The sequence below is a fragment of the Aquarana catesbeiana genome, linkage group LG11 (assembly GCF_042186555.1).
Source record: "Aquarana catesbeiana isolate 2022-GZ linkage group LG11, ASM4218655v1, whole genome shotgun sequence".
NCBI lineage: Eukaryota > Metazoa > Chordata > Amphibia > Anura > Ranidae > Aquarana > Aquarana catesbeiana.
The window spans coordinates 14,080,200-14,100,251 of record NC_133334.1 but is presented as its reverse complement, the minus strand read 5'-3'; the positions used below and the strand labels follow the sequence as shown (position 1 = coordinate 14,100,251).

Below are 20,052 nucleotides of genomic sequence, written 5' to 3'. Positions count from 1 at the left end.
TTTAGCAAAATGCTTCAGAACTCATTGGACGGCGCTTCACAGTGCAGATGGACAATGACCCGAAGCATACTGCGAAAGCAATCAAAGAGTTTTTTAAGGGAAAGAAGCGGAATGTTATGCAATGGCCAAGTCAATCACCTGACCTAAATCCAATTGAGCATGCATTTCACTTGCTGAAGACAAAACTGAAGGGAAAATGTCCCAAGAACAAGCAGGAACTGAAGACAGTTGCAGTAGAGGCCTGGCAGAGCATCACCAGGGATGAAACCCAGCATCTGGTGATGTCTATGCATTCCAGACTTCAGGCTGTAAATGACTGCAAAGGATTTGCAACCAAGTATTTAAAAGTGAAAGTTTGATGGATGATTGTTAATCTGTCCCATTACTTTTGGTCCCTTAAAAAGTGGGAGGCACATATACAAACTGTTGTAATTCCTACACCGTTCACCTGATTTGGATGTAAATACCCTCAAATTAAAGCTGGAAGTCTGCAGTTAAAGCACATCTTGTTTGTTTCATTTCAGATCCATTGTGGTGGTTAGGGATGAGCTTCGAGTTCGAGTCGAACTCATGTTCGACTCGAACATTGGCTGTTCGCAAGTTCGCTGAACAGCGAACAATTTGGGGTGTTCGCGGCAAATTCGAATGCCATGGAACACCCTTTAAAAGTCTATGGGAGAAATCAAAAGTGCTAATTTTAAAGGCTAATATGCAAGTTATTCTCATAAAAAGTGTTTGGGGACCTGGGTCCTGCCCCAGGGGACATGGATCAATCCAAAAAAAAGTTTTAAAAACGGCCGTTTTTTCAGGAGCAGTGATTTTAATAATGCTTAAAGTCAAACAATAAAAGTGTAATATCCCTTTAAATTTCGTACCTGGGGGGTGTCTATAGTATGCCTGTAAAGGGCCGCATGTTTCCTGTGTTTAGAACAGTCTGACAGCAAAATGACATTTTGAAGGAAAAAACTCATTTAAAACTACCCGCGGCTATTGCATTGCCGACAATACACATAGAAGTTCATTGATAAAAACGGCATAGGAATTCCCCAAAGGGGAACCCCGAACCAAAATTTAAAAAAAAAAATGACGTGGGAGTCCCCCTAAATTCCATACCAGGCCCTTCAGGTCTGATATGGATATTAAGGGGAACCCCGGCCAAAATTTAAAAAAAAAATGACGTGGGGTTCCCCCTAAATTCCATACCAGACCCTTCAGGTCTGGTATGGATTTTAAGGGGAACCCCACGCCAAAAAAAAAAAAAAAAAACGGCGTGGGGTCCCCCCAAAGATCCATACCAGACCCTTATCCGAGCACGCAACCTGGCAGGCCGCAGGAAAAGAGGGGGGGATGAGAGTGCGCCCCCCCTCCTGAACCGTACTAGGCCACATGCCCTCAACATTGGGAGGGTGCTTTGGGGTAGCCCCCAAAACACCTTGTCCCCATGTTGATGAGGACAAGGGCCTCATCCCCACAACCATGGCCGGTGGTTGTGGGGGTCTGCGGGCGGGGGGCTTATCGGAATCTGGAAGCCCCCTTTAACAAGGGGACCCCCAGATCCCGGCCCCCCCCTGTGTGAAATAGTAAGGGGGTACTTACCCCTACCATTTCACTAAAAAACTGTCAAAAATGTTAAAAATGACAAGAGACAGTTTTTGACAATTCCTTTATTTAAATACTTCTTCTTTCTTCTATCTTCTTTCATCTTCCGGTTCTTCTGACTCTTCTGGTTCTTCCTCCGGCATTCTCGTCCAGCATCTCCTCCGCGGCGTCTTCTATCTTCTTCTCATCGGGCCGCTCCGCACCCATGGCATGGGGGGGAGGCTCCCGTTCTTCTCTTCTTCTTTTCTTCTCTTCTCTTCTTCATTTTCTTCTCCGGGCCGCTCCGCACTCATGCTGGCATGGAGGGAGGCTCCCGCTGTGTGATGGCGCTCCTCGTCTGACAGTTCTTAAATAACGGGGGGCGGGGCCACCCGGTGACCCGCCCCCCTCTGACGCACGGGACATGACGGGACTTCCCTGTGGCATTCCCCGTGACGTCACAGGGAAGTCCCGCCAAGTCACCGTGCGTCAGAGGGGGGCGGGGTCACCGGGTGGCCCCGCCCCCTGTTATTTAAGAACTGTCAGACGAGGAGCGCCGTCACACAGCGGGAGCCTCCCTCCATGCCAGCATGGATGCGGAGCAGCCCGGAGAAGAAAATGAAGAAGAGAAGAGAAGAAAAGAAGAAGAGAAGAGCGGGAGCCTCCCCCCCATGCCATGGGTGCGAAGCGGCCCGAGGAGAAGAAGATAGAAGACGCCGCGGAGGAGATGCTGGACGAGAATGCCGGAGGAAGAACCAGAAGAACCAGAAGATGAAGGAAGATAGAAGAAAGAAGAAGTATTTAAATAAAGGAATTGTCATAAACTGTCTCTTTTCATTTTTTACATTTTTGAGAGTTTTTTAGTGAAATGGTAGGGGTAAGTACCCCCTTACCATTTCACACAGGGGGGGGCCGGGATCTGGGGGTCCCCTTGTTAAAGGGGGCTTCCAGATTCCGATAAGCCCCCCGCCCGCAGACCCCCACAACCACCGGCCAGGGTTGTGGGGATGAGGCCCTTGTCCTCATCAACATGGGGACAAGGTGTTTTAGGGGGCTACCCCAAAGCACCCTCCCAATGTTGAGGGCATGTGGCCTGGTACGGTTCAGGAGGGTGGGCGCACTCTCGTCCCCCCCTCTTTTCCTGCGGCCTGCCAGGTTGCGTGCTCGGATAAGGGTCTGGTATGGATTTTTGGGGGGACCCCACGCCGTTTTTTTGGGTTTTTTTGGCGCGGGGTTCCCCTTAAAATCCATACCAGACCTGAAGGGTCTGGTATGGAATTTAGGGGGAACCCCACGTCATTTTTTTTTTTAAATTTTGGCCAGGGTTCCCCTTAATATCCATACCAGACCTGAAGGGCCTGGTATGGAATTTAGGGGGACTCCCACGTCATTTTTTTTTTAAATTTTGGTTCGGGGTTCCCCTTTGGGGAGTTCCCATGCCGTTTTTATCAATGAACTTCTATGTGTATTGTCGGCAATGCAATAGCTGCGGGTAGTTTTAAATGAGTTTGTTCCTTCAAAATGTCATTTTGCTGTCAGACTGTTCTAAACACAGGAAACATGCGCCCCTTTACAGGCATACTATAGACACCCCCCAGGTACGAAATTTAAAGGGATATTACACTTTTATTGTTTGACTTTAAGCATTATTAAAATCACTGCTCCTGAAAAAACGGCCATTTTTAAAACTTTTTTTTGCATTGATCCATGTCTCCTGGGGCAGGACCCGGGTCCCCAAACACTTTTTATGACAAAAACTTGCATATTAGCCTTTAAAATTAGCACTTTTGATTATTCATGTTCGTGTCCCATAGACTTTAACGGTGTTCACGTGTTCGAACGAACTTTTTTCCTGTTCGGATGTTTTGGTGCGAACCGAACAGGGGGGTGTTCGGCTCATCCCTAGTGGTGGTGTATAGAGCCAAAAAGATTAGAATTGTGTCAATGTCCCAATATTTATGGACCTGACTGTATTTTTTCAAGCCTTACTTCGCTGCCTAAAGTGACTGGCTTCCCTCTGCAGCTGTCTCCGCGGGGTATTGGCTGAACCTGCTGCATTCTTTAGCCCCTGGCCTGCAGCTAGACCTGAGCCCTGTGTACCCGCCGCCATCTTGGGGCCTGCTGTACTCCCGGAGCCCGCCGCTCTCCTCTCCTGTGAACTGGAGGACACAAGAGACTTTTGTCCTGGCTCCTAGGTCGCCATCGATTGTCACAGAGAGCTCGTGTGACGGAGTGATAACACTAGGAGATTTCCTCGTCTGCCCCCGGTTTCCCTCATCCAGACACCATCCTGCGGCCTGCCGCTCCGGCCTTTACATCCAGGGGACACAGTGAGTAACGTGGCATCCACCTACTCTCTCCTTTGCCAACTCCCTTAATAGTGTCTCCACACTATCGTGCCATCGGGACCCCGAATCCTGTATTTTTCAAAGACATTCCGGGCCGGTAAGGAGCGACGCTCACCCGGCCGGCTGCTGCCTTTGGAAAAGTCTGTGGCTTCAGCCTGCCTCTGGAGGACGGCGGCCATCTTGATGCTCCAAATACTCCTATTATCAGTTTGCTCCACTGTCTACCACACCAATACTCCTTCAAATAACCTATCCATCAATAAGCTCCCCCACATAATATAGTATTGGGACATATATTCAGAGCTGTGACCCCGAATTTAGGTGCTTACGGATCCTCTTGAGACCTGCATGATACTGCAGTTCCCGGTTGGCCTTTACCACTAGGAAAGTCTGCGGCTCCGGCCTACTTCTGGAAACCGGCGACCATCTTGGTGCTCCAAGTACTCCCAAGCTCATTTTAGGCTAATACATTCCTTACACAGCTCCTGTTCCTATAGACTTTATTCAAGATAAATCTCCTGGCGCCTCTCTGTTGCTGTTGAAGAGAATTTATTACTATCTGCACACTATCTGCAGGAGAATCTTTCTGCATGATAACATTATTTTGATGTATGCATGGCACTGAACAGATGTGAGAAAGGGGTGCCTCTTGCAGCTAACGGCCGTACAGTTCCAGTTCCAAAACAAAACGCTTAAACTCCAGTCTGTCTCAAGTAAACGATCAAGCAAGAGATCGCTGTCTATTCCAGTTTCCACAGGTTCCATTCAGCAATACTTAGCAAACGCACGCGGAGACCAGGCCCGAACCTCGAACGAGCGCCTCTCCATTATCTCACGCTGCCTCTGTTAGGGAGAGCTCTCCGGCCTCCTCATATTGCTCGGACCTTATGGACGACCCTGGATCTCCCGCTGGCTCCGAAATGACTACACTAATGAGCGGTCTCAAAAAAGAACTCGCAGGTATGTTTCACAGTTTGGAGAAATCCATTAAAAAAGAAATAACCGCTGTTAGATCTGATATGTCACATACCCTGGTCAGAGTAGAGGAAATGGAGCAACGGCAGGACACACAAGCCCTAGCCATTAAAGAATTACAGGACACTTACCCAGCTGGCATTTGCCCATCGGGCCTCTCTGTATAAGCTCGAAGACCTCGAGAACCATAACCATAGAAATAATATACGTGTTCGAGGTCTGCCGGAAGCGACTGGAGATAATGACCTTGAACCTTCTATAAGGGGTATTTTTAATACCATCCTGGGCAATCCTGTCACTGCACCGTTGAGCTTTGACCATGTGCATCGTGCACTAAGACCCCGTAATGCTAACTCAGACCAGCCCAGGGACGTTATATGCCTCTTGCATTACTTTTGAGGATAAAAATGCTGTTATGATGAAGATGCGGGGCTTGCCTAACATAGACTTTGATGGGGCAGTCATTACCATATATCTGGACCTCTCCAAGGATACTTTGGACCGTCGTAGAGCCCTAAAGCCGCTCCTTAATCATCTACGCTCAGATGGGATCACATAAAGATGGGGCTTTCCAGCCTGTCTGATTGCCACAAAAAATGGCCATTCCCATACACTAAGATTTCCTGAGGAACTCTCAACCTTTTTGCAAGACCTTCACCTTTCGTCCATGGAGCGCCCAGGCTGGCAGGATTCAATCCCCAAATTTTCGAGTCCAATGGACACACTTTGGAGAAAAACCCCCTCAAAGAAAAGATGTACTTCTCTCCCAGGCTCTACACAAAAGCATGGTTGAATTGTGTACTTTTTATCCACACTAATTTCATTCATGTAGACGATCATTCTTCTATAGGTCTTTTTCTACAGAGTCAGGCTTTGGCTGCAGTTTTTTCTATTTTTGTCTGACTATACATGGTCAAAGCTGTCTCACCATTGAACTGACCAATGTTATATTTTTTCTTTTTCTTTTGTTATTTGGTTCATGCTCCAGTTTGGTCTACATTTATGTTACCTGGTAAGATACCTATTGGTTGAAATGATCCTGATCCTACATAAATATTCTTCATATTTCTAACTGGAACTAATTATTTACTTATAGTTATAAGTTATTTATTCTTTTTTTACAGGCCGTGTGCTGTCGGGGCGCACCTTCCTCACTACCTCTTCCTTACAGCGTAAGCCCCCCCCTATCCTTCTGGGGTTGGCGAGTGCGGGCGGCCTTAAGCTGTCCTATTTAATCCCTGTTCAGGGATTGGGATGGCCTCTCGCTCTCTCTTTCCCCAATGGAACCACTGCAGTTCTCTGCGTGTTATTCATTTGTTTCCCACAAGTTCTTTAACGCATGTATGTAATTTCTATATATGCTCACCCTTGTTTCTTTTTTTTCTCTCCAAATAATCTCTCTCTCTCCTCCCCCTCCACGCCCCCTTCCCCGCTGGCATGCATGTCAGGATAAGCTGAAGGATCACATTTTCTTTTAACAATGGCTACGTTAAAGGTTATATCATACAATGTTAGGGGTCTTAATGTCGCTGCTAAGCGACACCAAATACTTTGTGAACTAAAACAGGCCGCCTGTTATATTGCCTTTCTACAGGAAACGCATCTAACCCACACAACACCTGTTAAATTGACTTCACCCCACTTTACGCAGTGGTACTATAGCCTATCGGACACCAATAAAACTAAGGGTGTAACCATTGGATTTTGCAGAAATGTATTGTATCCTTTAGGTTATCTGATATGTTAGCGGATGACCATGGTCGCTTTCTTTTCCTCAGGGGCTTCATAGGTAACACTCGATGTACTCTGGCAAATGTGCGTTGTCCAAATCAAAATCAGCCTACCTTTTTCTCACAAATACTAACTAAATTGTCACACTTCGCCAAGGGTCTTACTCTTCTTGCGGGAGACATAAACATGCCATTAGACCCAACCTTGGATACGTCCCAAGGCCGCTCCAATATTTCTTTTAAAAGACTGAACTTTGTCAAAAAAAGGCTTCTGGACCTTCAATTAATGGATGTTTGGCGCCTCTTCCATCCCAAGGAGAAGGACTATTCACATTTTTCCACAAATCCTATTCCAGAATAGACAATATGTTCCTAGATCATTTTCATCTCCCCCTCCTACAATCTACCCACACAGGCACCGCATCTGTTTCAGACCACGCACCTGTGTCAATGACGTTGACCATGTCTTCCTTACCACGGCGTACTAACAATTGGAAACTTAATGACTCCCTTCTTACTAATGAAGCTGAGGTTTCCTTGTTAGCTTCTCATTTATCACAATACTTTAAGGAAAACAAGCCCTCTGATACCTCTCCTTCCATTGTTTGGGAAGCTCATAAGGCTACTATTAGGGGCCGTTTGATTGAGCTTGGAGCTAAGAGAAAAAGGGAACATGGTCAACAAATTAATCAGGTTCTACAACAAATAGCGGTTCTTGACAAACAGCACAAACTCTCTCTGCATATTGAGCACCTCCAAGCCCTCACACTTAAACAAGAGGAATTAAAATCCCTTCTCAATTTAGACACTAAGAGAAAATTCCAGCGCCTATCACAGAAATGTTATGAGTGGGGCAACAAACTCAGTAAATTACTAGCTAGATCATAAAAAACTAAACAGTCGCAGTCATTTATTCCCAAAATCAAACTTTCAACAGGAGAATTTGTACATGCAACTCCAGATATTGCTAAGGCCTTTAGAGAGTATTATGCAGACCTATATAATGTTAAAAACTACGTATCCTCTCTACCTCAAAAAGAGAGAAGAAACCGTATGCTCTCCTACTTGAAAGAAGCCAACCTACCTAAATTGCCCTTATCTGTCCTCAAAGAAATAGAGGAAGATTTCTCGGTTGAAGAATTCCAGGTCGCACTGAAGTCTTCCCCGTCCTGTAAAGCCCCTGGTCCGGATGGGTTCACTATTTTATATTATAAAACATTCAGTGACATTTTACTCCCTTGCCTCGCTGCTTATGCTAACTCTGTCTCTCACTCTTCAGGCCTACGCCGAGAATCCCTCTCCACTCATACCTCTGTCATTCCTAAACCTGATAAGGACCCTACCATATGTAACTGTTTTAGGCCAATATCATTAATAAACGTTGACTTTAAACTATTTGCCAAAGTAATGGCAAATCGCTTGCTCCCCCTACTACCCAGCTGGATCTCAGCTGACCAATCAGGTTTTATACCAAATAGAGAAGCAAAAGACAACTCCCTTCGAGCAATTTCCCTAATCCAATATGTTCAAAGATGCGCCCAGCCCACCCTACTCCTTTCCACTGACGCGGAAAAGGCTTTTGATAGGGTGGACTGGGACTATCTTAAGATGACCTTACGACACTTACCTTAATGACCTTACGACTGGATTGGGACCTAAGATGTTTCATTGTATTTCATCACTTTACTCTAATCCCACAGCACAAATTAGAATTAATGGAACGTTGAGTGATCCTTTTGTCTTACATAACGGTACCAGGCAGGGTTGTCCCTTATCCCCTCTCCTCTTTGCTATTACCTTAGAACCCTTCCTAGCTACAATTAGGAATAACGTCAATATCAAAGGCACACAAATAGGCAAAAGATCCCATAAATACGCAGCTTATGCCGATGACGTACTATTTTTTATTCAGCAACCACGCACTTCACTTCCCAACTTAATGTCTGCATTTTCTGCCTTTCAAGCAATTTCTAACTTCAAAATAAACTTTCCAAATCCGAAATTTTAAACATAAATATCCCCAAGTCTGAGGTACTTTCCCTCAAACCCCTTTTTCCCTTTAAATGGGAACCGACATGCATGAAATACCTAGGTATCCATCTTACTTCTAATCTCCAGTCTCTTTTTCGACACAACTATATCCCCTTGCTAAATAGGATTAGAGATGATTTACGAAAATGGTCCAACTTATCACACACATGGTTGGGGAGAGTAAATATCATTAAAATAAATATATTACCCGCATCCTATTTATCTTTCAAATGCTCCCATTGGGTGTACAAGTGGGGTTCTTTACTATTTTACAAACCATGATTTCCCGATTTATTTGGAAGAACAGTCATCCCAAAATATCTAGAGGGCTATTGTTTCACTCCAAATGCTCAGGAGGTCTGGCACTTCCTTATTTTAAGGCATATTATCAGGCGGTTATTCTTTCCAGATTGGCTGATTGGAAATATGCTTTCAAATTGAAATTATGGGTACAACTTGAATATTTTTTAAGTGGAATAGATCTTTCAATTGCACCCTGGATACCCCGCTCTTGTAGGAATTTTGCTTGAAATACCTCAGCTCTTACAGTATCCTCTTTAGATATATGGGATGCCCTACATAAAAAATTCTCTTGGAATTACAACTCTCCTCTATTGCCTCTCCTCAACCATAAATATTTCCTACTGGGTTTACTGGACCCCGGTTTTAAATCATGGGGATCGGAAGAGCCTCTCCTGCTACATCATGTTTTTAGTGGCAACACACTTAAACCATTACAACTGATCCTTGCTCCTAAACCTGCCACTTTTTGAGATAAATGGAGATACCACCAACTACAACACTTCTTAAGTTCCCTCCCTAACACGCTTAGGGATGTACGCAATTGAAATGTTATAGAAGAAATATTTCAGCCAAAAGACACCCCTCTACATGGTATCTCTCTATTTTATAAAGCTCTTATTGCTCTTCAAAATCCTGACTTTCCACCTTTCTTAAGTAAATGGGAAATGGGAAACAGACCTGAACTCCCCCCTCACTGACAACCAAAAAGATAAGGTCCTACAATTAGTCCATACCTCCTCCCTGGCCTCAAAAATGTCAGAGGTCAACTATAAATTGCTCACCAGGTGGCATTATACCCCAGCTAGATTACACCAAGTGTTTCCCGCCAGTTCCCCGTTGTGTTGGAGGAACTGTGGGAACAAAGCTACTCATGCACATATCTGGTGGTTTTGCCCACTCATTCGACTTTTTTGGAATGCTATTCGTGATCTGATCTTACAGATTTCGGATGTCGATATACCCAATGACCCATGGACTATCCTTTTCCATGCTACGAAAACTCCCATAAGTTTATACAGGCGTTCACTCATTCCTCATCTTTTGAACACTGCCAAAGCTTTAATTCCCTCTTTATGGGGCCAACCAACAACCCCTTCTATAAAAGTATGGCTACATATGGTTGATGAAGTACACCTTATGGAGAGTATTACTCACAATATTAGAGGTACTTCCACGAAACATTCTCCAACGTGGGCTTCCTGGATAAAATTTCAGACCACCTCCTTCTATAAGGACCTTATAATGCAAACCTCTTAGGTCTTTCAATCAAGCTTGGCCATTCAAGTCTCAATAATTCAACCTTTTTCCATGTATTGACATGCATGCCGGCAACCCCCCACCCCCTCCCTCCCTCCCTCCCACCATTTTTTCTCCTGCTTTCCTTACTTCTCTTTTTCTCATCTTTTTTTTTCACATAATCCACTTTTCCCAATCCCTTCTTCGCTGTTCTCTCTTCTTCTTTACTCTCTTTCAACCAAAGCAAAGTTTTTTCTTAATGGTATTTTAATTCAAGTGTTCACAAAGAAAAAATCCTCAGTTTATTTAGCTATCACATTTGCAATGTGTCTCTCTCTAGAGACATCTGTTGGATTCTCGACTTATACATAACCGTTGCATTCTGTGAGCACTAAAACTTTTGAAACTTTTGATGTCTTATTTCCAAGAATGTATCTAATTTGTGATATATGTACATCTTTGGTCTACTTTTTTCTTTAATAAAAAAAATCTAGCTGTTTTCCCGAACTTTACAGTGTATGTGTGTGTGTATATATATATATATATATATATATATATATATATATATATATATATATATATATATATATATATATATATATATATATATAGTGGTGTTAGCTCGGCAGCGGGTGTATGTGACCCCCAGGATGGGTTCACCACACAAAATCAGGCACAGCAGACAGCGTTGTGGGTTTATTGATACTATATGCAGTGAAAAATATAACAGCAAAACAAAAAGAAACATGAAAAGAAATCCTGGTCAGCTTGACTGCTTACTACACACGTAGATTCCCTATCTAATAACTAGGTGCAGCCTTGTGCTGCCCCAGTCCCTATCTCCCTGTATTTAGAAGTTTGTCACACAGGCGTTGATTCACCGCACAGGACAGATTCCATACTACCCAGTCTACAGAATTGGTTCCAGGATGGAGCATCTCCCTAAGCATTCTGGGGTGTTTTCTATAGGTCTTAATGAGCCCACTTACTTCAGCTGGGCTCACTAACTCTTCCCCTGTAGGACTCTCAGCACTCCCCCTAGTGGTATAAGTCAGCATAAAGCCTAAATCTAGGGCATACATATTTTCCATCCTGGATGCAACCAGGTGATTTTATCTGCCTGGTGTCACAATATATATATATATATATATATATATATATATATATATATATAATATATAAAAGTAATTTTCTAGCAAAAAATATGGACTTTAAATTGTAAGCAACAAATGTCAAAAATAGGCATGAAAGGGATAATGGTGTGTAACACTGATTTGGTTTGCTTTTCTCTCTCTCTTAATGTTTTAAAATAGTTTAAAGTAGAATGTGATAACTTAATATAGAAATAATAAATAACAGTGTTTAATAAAAAATGTCTCTCTTCATACAGTTAAACCGCAGACTTCCATCCAACATACGAGAATCCTTGAACATGGATTCCCGGGATCTGTGTTTTGTAATGTAAGCAATTTTTACCCAAAAGAAGTGGAGTTCCGGTGGTCTAAATACAGTAAAGGTATCATCACCAACTCATCTTTGGATGAAGATTTTTCTCCCACAGAACAAATCAGGAACAGTGATGGGACATTTAATGTGACCAGTGTGCTGACTGTGAGGCCAGATAGTAGAGATGAACCCGGAGATGTTTTCTTCTGTATTGTGAGCCACAGATCTCTGAAGGAGGAAATTTCTCTCAATTTCACTGTGCCAAGTAAGTAGCCTATGACTCTGATGTCTGTAGAATTTGGCTCCTACTGCTTCCAAAAAATCCCAGATCAGTCAGATTAGATCCAGAGATTGCTCAGCGAGTTTATGAAACATTGGAAAGCAGAGGCTGCATGAGCACATACACATACATATTTTGGAGCAATTACCGTATTTATCGGCGTATAACACGTGCCTGCGTATAACACGCAGCCCAAGTTTAGGAGGGAAGTTTCAGGAAAAAACTTACATTTAAATGCCCATCAATGCAGCCTCATCAGTGTTCATCTGCAGCCTTGTCAGTGTCCATCTGTAGCATTGTCCCCCATTGCAGGCTTGTCCCCCATTGCAGCCTTGTCCCCCATTGTCCCCCATTGCAGCCTTGTCCCCCATTGTCCCCCATTGCAGCCTTGTCAGTGTCCATCAGTAGTCTGCAGCCTTGCCCTGTGTCGTTTGCAGACATCTGGCATTTAAAAATGGCGCCGCCATTCTCGGCCGCTCTCGGCGGCTCTCTCGGCGGCTTTCGGCCATTCTTGGCGGCTTTCAGCCGCATCCGGCCATTCTCGGCGGCTCTCGGCCATGCTTGGCGGCTTTCGGATGCACGCGGCTTTCGGCGGCTCACGCGGGACTGCGAGAGCCACCGAGAATTGGCGAAAGCCGCCGAGAGCCGCCGAGAATGGCCGAAAGCCGCCGATTCTCGGCGGCTTTCAGACGCACTCAGCTTTCGCCGGCTCACACGGGACTGCGAGAGCCGCCGAGAAATGCCGAAAGCCGCCAAGAACGGCCGAGAGCCGCCAAGAATGGCCGAAAGCCGCCGAGAAAGTACGAAACCTGCCAAAAGGCTCACAATCGGCGGGGGATCTGCGTATAACATGCACGCACGATTTTCCCCTGATTTTAAGGGGAAAATAGTGCGTGTTATACGCCGATAAATGCGGTATTTTCATGTGTATTCAGGCTTGGGTGTTTTTGTTTTAGCCAATGAAAAGGTAGTTACTAGGACCTATTTTTCAGGTGCTCCTATTTAGGTCGCTGTATTCTCTGTCTGCACATGTGCAGTGTGCTCTCCCTCCCCCTCAAATCTCATAGTGCACGCTCCCTGCCCCTGTCACAGCAGCATTCATCTTCATGAAGAATGAACCCATCCCATAAGATTTACATGTTAAAAAATTCAGCAAAGGTCCTTTATGTTCCTAAGGGAAAAAAAGTTTGTTAATATACAGGAAATCTGCAAACCCCAAACAGAGCTTCTGAACCACCATCAAGGTCTTTAGCTCCGAGCCTTTTCTGGCACTTTTTGTTTACATGTAACAATCAGAATTTCTGCTAGAAAATTACTTAGAACCCCCAAACACTATATATATATATATATATATATATATATATATATATATATATATATTTTTTTTTTTTTTTTAAAGCAGAGGCCCTAGAAAAGAAATTGGTGGGTGTTGCAATTTTTTATGTCACACGTTATTTGTGCAGCGTTTTTTCAAAAGTAATTGTTTGGAAAAAATACACTTTCTTGATTTTTAATAAAAAAAACCCACAATATATATCCTAATTTGCAACAGCAATAAATTATGTAAATTTTACTATCCATAGGCAATGCTTTAAAAGCCTGTTAGATTTACAGAGGAGGTCTGGTGCTGGAATTACTGCTCATAATCTGACATTTGCGGTGATACCTCACATGTGTGGGATGATTGCTGTTTGCAGGACTGACACATGCATTTGCCTTTGCACATGAGCATGGGTGGGGGCACTTACAATTCTTTTTTAATTATTTATTTTTGTATTTATTTTTTATTATTTTTATACTGTCGCTTTAATTGTTGTTTTTTTTTTTTTAATCACACTTATTGCCATCACAAGCAATGTAAGCATCCTTTGTAACAGCAATACACATGTGACAAGTGCCCATTAATGGAGAGATACGGGGTCTATAAGACCCCAGATTCCTCCTCTGACCTTAAAAGCATCTGATAACACCAAGATCGGTGCGATCAAATGCTTTTCAATTTTTTAAATGGGGCCATTTACTTCCAGGGAAACTGGAAGTGATGTAAGGCCATTACTTCCGGGTTCCTATTTCATAGGGGCAATCAAAGGCTTTCCGGTCTTTGATCACCTCTATGATCAGAGGGCAGAAGTTTCAGCTGGTTGATCGGGGGATCTGGTTAAGCCAGGGAAGGTGGCTGGAGGGAAAGCAATCCAGTGGCTAGTTAGCCGCTATGATTTGTTTTAGAAGAGAGCCGATCATTGGCTCTAAAAAAAACGGTACTGGGGTGCTGCAGGCATTATCCCAGTGTAACCACTTGAAGCCTAGCGATGTACGGGTACATCGCTGGTTGGACAGGTGGTTAATGTAATTTTTTCTGGCTTTTTTAAAAGCCAGTTTGTGAGATTTTGTTTAAAAAATAAGGGCACAGTGAACCTACACCATTTTTTTTTTTTTGTTATACAGAATTTATATAGTGTCAACAGTTTATGCAGGAGGATTCAGAGCGCCCTGCTTGTTAGAGGAAGGGTTATGTAAAACAAAAGAAAATAACTGTGGGGGATGAGCTGATGGAGAAAAATAAAAGGCAGTTTATTAGGTAGAGACAGGATAGGCTTCTCTAACGGGATAGTTTTTCAGGGATCACCTAAATGTGGGAGAGTAGGAGATAGTTGGACAGATTGAGGTAGGGAGTTACAGAGGATGGGAGAGGCAGTGGAGAAGTCCTGGAGTATGGGAGGAAGTGACAAGGGAGCTAGAGAGCAGGAGGTCCTTGTATGAGTGAAGAGAACAATTTGATTGGTTTTTGAGACTAGGTCAGTGATATATCTGGGGGCCGAGTTGTGGATGGCTTTGTAGGTTGCAGTTAGTATTTTGAACTTTATTCATTGGGTGAGTGACAGCCAATGGAGGGATCGGCAGAGAGAGGTAGCAGACACTGAACATTTGGTGCGTTGGATGAGTCTGGCAGCAGCATTCATTATGGACTGAAGTGGGAAAACATAGCAATAATAAATGAGTCTGTGCTACAGGTATCACCAGTACACTAAATACAGCTGCAGTCACTAAAATACCACTAAGGTGCAGAAAAAATCTATGACAAAGAGTATGTGACCTCACTCATAAAACACAATAAATACTACAATAACTATATAAGAAACATTTCACTTCATTTGATCTAGTTGTACAATATAGAGGAAAAATTCTAATCTATACATTTATAACAAATTCAAAGTGAAACAACCGTCCACCACACAAAAAAGTGCCACATAGCATAAAATCCTTTAACCACTTCAATACCCGGCTATAGTAAAATGACGTCCTCTACTTTGTGGGGTGATATCTGAATGATGCCTGCAGCTAGATGCATCATTCAGATATCATTCTTTGTGATTCTGTGCACGATAAGAACGATCATAGCTGCAGTTCTGCTGCTTGATCGTTCTTATAGGTGACGGGAGGGGACGTCCCCCCCTCACGCCGCCATCCGGTGCTTTTTTGGGCTCTCCCATGCCATCGGGGGCCCGGAGAATCGGCCGGCACTGGATGAAGACGATAGAGATGGTCACCAGTCATCTCTATGACCGTCGGAGGCCCGGGCGCGACGTTATGACGTCATGCCTGGGTACCCGGAAATAAACGAAGCCGCGATCGTGGCTGTCAGCATGAGATCCGTGAATTTTTTTTCCCGATCTCATGCTTTCCAGCCTGGAGGAGAGATGTGGGGTCTTGTTGACCCTACATCTCTCCATAAAGAGGACCTGTCACATAGATTCCTATTACAAGGAATGTTTACATTCCTTGTAATAGAATTAAAAGTAATAAAAAAAATGTTAAAAAAGTGTAAAAATAAAAAAAAAATTAAGTAAAATAAAAAATAAAATAATACTTAAAAAAAAATTAAAACGCCCCTGTCCCCGGTAGCTCGCGCTCAGAAGTGAACACACACATAAGTCCCGCCCACATAGTTACATAGTAGGTGAGGTTGAAAAAAGACACAAGTCCATCAAGTCCAACCTATGTGTGTGATTATGTGTCAGTATTACATTGTATATCCCTGTATGTTGCGGTCATTCATGTGCTTATTTAATAGTTTCTTGAAGCTATCAATGCTCCCCGCTGAGACCACCGCCTGTGGAAGGGAATTCCACATCCTTGCTGCTCTTACAGTAAAGAACCCTCTACATAGTTTAAGGTTAAACCTCTTTCCTTCTAATTTTAATGAGTGGCCATGAGTCTTGTTAAACTCTCTTCTGCGAAAAAGTTTTATTTTTATTGTGGGGTCACCAGTCCCGTATTTATACATTGAAATTATATCTCCTCATAACTAAGATCCTCCAGACTCTTTATTAGCTTTGTTGCCCTTCTTTGTACTCGCTCAATTTCCAGTACATCCTTCCTGAGGACTGGTGCCCAGAACTTGACAGCATACTCCAGGTGCAGCCGGACCAGAGTCTTGTAGAGTGGGAGAATTATCATTTTATCTCTGGAGTTGATCCCCTTTTTAATGCCAATATTCTGTTTGCTTTGTTAGCAACAGCTTGGCATTGCATGCCATTGCTGAGCCTATCATCTACTAGGACCCCCAGGTCCTTTTCCATCCTAAATTCCCCCAGAGGTTCTCCCCCCAGTGTATAGATTGCATTCATATTTTTGCCACCCAAATGCATTATTTTACATTTTTCTACATTGAACCTCATTTGCCATGTAGTTGCCCACCCCATTAATTTGTTCAGATCTTTTTGCAAGGTTTCCACATCCTGCGGAGAAGTTATTGCCCTGCTTAGCTTAGTATCGTCTGCAAATACAGAGATTGAACTGTTTATCCCATCCTCCAGATCGTTTATGAATAAATTAAATAGGATTGGTCCCAGCACAGAACCCTGGGGGACCCCACTACCCACCCCTGACCATTCTGAGTACTCCCCATTTATCACCACCCTCTGAACACGCCCTTGTAGCCAGTTTTCAATCCATGTACTCACCCTATGGTCCATGCCAACAGACCTTATTTTGTACAGTAAACATTTATTGAGAACTGTGTCAAATGCTTTTGCAAAATCCAGATACACATCACGTCTACGGGCCTTCCTTTATCTAGATGGCAACTCATCTTCTCATAGAAGGTTAGTAGATTGGTTTGGCAAGAGCGATTCTTTATAAATCCATGCTGATTACTGCTAATGATACCGTTCTCATTACTAAAATCTTGTATATAGTCCCCTTTCATCCTCTCCACGAGTTTACATACTATTGATGTTAGGCTAACTGGTCTGTAATTCCCAGTTATGTATTCTGGGCCCTTTTTAAATATTGGTGCTAAATTGGCTTTTCTCCAATCAGCTGGTACCATTCCAGTCAGTAGACTGTCTGTAAAAATTAGGAACAATGGTCTGGCGATCACTTGACTGGGTTCCCTAAGTACCCTCGGATGCAAGCCATCTGGTCCCGGTGATTTAATAATGTTAAATTTCTCAAGTCTGATTTTAATTCTGTTCTCTGTTAACCATGGAGGTGCTTCCTGTGTTGTGTCCTGAGGATAAACACTGCAGTTTTGGTTACTGAAGCCCCCCGATTCACTAGTGAAGCCTGAGGAGAAGAATAAATTCAATACCTTCGCCATCTCCCCATTCTTTGTAACCAGATGTCCTTCCTCATTCTTTATGGGGCCAATATGGTCTGTCCTCCCTTTTTTACTGTTTACATACTTAAAGAATTTCTTGGAATTTTTTTTGCTCTACTCCGCTATGTGTCTTTCATGTTCTATCTTAGCCATCCTAATTGCACCCTTACATTTCTTATTGCATTCTTTATAAAGTCTGAATGCTGAGGATGATCCCTCAAACTTGTATTTTTTGAAGGCCTTCTCCTTTGCTTTTATATGCATTTTTACATTGGAGTTAAGCCATCCAGGACTTTTGTTCGCTCTTTTAAATGTATTACTCAATGGGATGCATTGGCTAATGCCCTTATTTAATATGCTCTTAAAGCAAACCCATCTCTCCTCCATGTTCTTTGTTCCTAATATTTTGTCCCAATTTATGCCTTTTAGCAAGGTTCGTAGTTTAGGGAAGTTGGCTCTTTTGAAATTTAGTGTCTTTGTATTCCCTTTATGTTTCCTATTTGTGTGATTTATACTGAAACTAATTGACCTGTGATCGCTGTTACCTAAATTGCCACATCCGTAATGTCTAGTAATCCAGTAATGTTTTATTTCTAGTTGGTGCGTCTACCATCTGACCCATAAAATTGTCCTGCAAGACATTAAGGAACTGGTGAGCCTTAAATGAATGCACGGTTCCCTCCGCCCAGTCTATGTCTGGATAATTACAATCCCCCATTATGACTTCCCATCCTTGCTGCTAATCCAAATTGTGATAGGAGATCTGTCTCCACTTCCTCCCTCAGGTTAGGGGGCCTATAGCATACTCCCAGTATTATTTTCCCCTTAGCTTCATCCCTTTGGAGCTCTACCCATAAGGATTCCACCTCCTCCCTAGCTCCCTCAGTAATGTCATCTCTCACATTCACTTGTACATTATTCTTGATATATAGGCATACCCCTACCCCTTTTTTACCCTCTCTATCCTTGCGGTAAAGGGTATACCCTTGAATGTTTGCCAGCCAATCATGAGAGCTGTTGAACCAGGTCTCTGAAATTCCCACAAAATCCAAATCCTCCTCGTAAAACAGTATCTCTAGTTCACCCATCTTGTCCGCCGTGCTCCTGGCATTGGTGAACATGCCACATAGTTTAGACCGGTCGCATATTGTCCTTGTATTAGGTGTTTCGAGATTGCAACTAGGTCTTGCTACTATACTTAACTTGTGTTTTTGTGCTTTGGTCAACCTACCACTAATGCCGCCAATACTACCCTCTGGAATATCTTCCGCACTGACTATCTCTACCTCTGGACCCTCCCCCCATCGCCTAGTTTAAAAACCCCTCTAACTTTTTGGCCATCTTCATTCCCAGCTGATCTGCACCCTCCTAATTTAGGTGCAGTCCGTCCCTTCTATAGTACTGGTTATCGACTGAGAAGTCGGCCCAGTCCTCCAGGAACCCAAACCCCTCCTTACTACACCAGCTCTTCAGCCACTTGTTTACTTCCCTAATCCCCCTCTGCCTTTCTGGTGTGGCTCGATGTACAGGTAGTATTCCTGAGAATACTACCTTGGAGGTCCTTTTCCTCAATTTAGCTCCTAAGTCCCTAAAATAGTTTTTTCGGACACTCCATCTGCCTCTGACTTTGTCATTGGTGCCAACGTTCACCATGACAGCTGGATCTTCCCCAGCCCCTCCCAGTAATCTGTCCACCAGATCCGTGATGTGCCGAACCCGAAGCCCGGTAGACAACATACTGTTTGGCACTTCAGGTCTTTGTTACAGATTGCCCTCTCTGTCCTAAGAATTGAGTCCCCTACCACCAGAATCTGTCTTTCCTTTCCCTTCGCTGCCCCCCCACTCTCACTGGAGGAGTTCTTCCCCCGGCAGCTAGGAGAGTCCCTCAGCTCCAGCAGTGCTGGTCCCTGACTGGTTTCACCAATGTCACTCAATGGAGCGTGCTTATTGGAATGCTCCAGTCCTGGATCGGCCTCCCTGGCACTTCCCCCTCTACCCCTCCTGACTGTCACCCATCTACTCTTTGCTAGTGCCTGCACCTCTTTGTCTCCACTCGCCTCTGTGATGGCCCCTGCCGGCACCTGCCGTGTACGTTCCTGGCTCTCCTTTAGTATGGAGGGACTTCTCAGTGCTGACAGTTGCTTCCCCAGATTCAGAACCTGGGCTTCCAGGGAAACAATGTGCTTACATTTTACACAGCAGTATTCACCCTCGATCGGATGATCAAGGAATGCAAGATGTACAAAGAGTCACCTCTCCACACCCGCCGGGCATCGTACCTATTAAATTTAGTGAGGATTGGGTATTATACCCTGTCCAAATACCCTAACAGCTAGCTTCCTAAAACGAATACTCAAGACAATACACAGGTACGCAACAAGACAATACACAGGTACTCACAGACCTACGTGCACTCGCAGAACAGTCGCAGAACTACGTGCACTCGCAGAATAGTCGCAGACCCACGTGCACTCGCAGACCCACGTGCACTCGCAGATCTACGTGCACTCGCAGGCTACTCGC

General features: G+C 43.8%; 1 protein-coding gene across 3 annotated transcripts in view; it reads left to right on the top strand.

The window, feature by feature from the left end:
* Positions 1 to 20,052, top strand: part of LOC141111846 (uncharacterized) — a 223,456-nt gene that overhangs the window by 33,575 nt on the left and 169,829 nt on the right. For all 3 annotated transcript variants that reach the window (XM_073604007.1, XM_073604006.1, XM_073604005.1), the window contains exon 3: positions 11,592 to 11,912. In XM_073604007.1, coding sequence (XP_073460108.1) covers positions 11,592 to 11,912 — 321 coding nt within the window. The remainder of the gene's footprint in view (positions 1 to 11,591; positions 11,913 to 20,052) is intronic.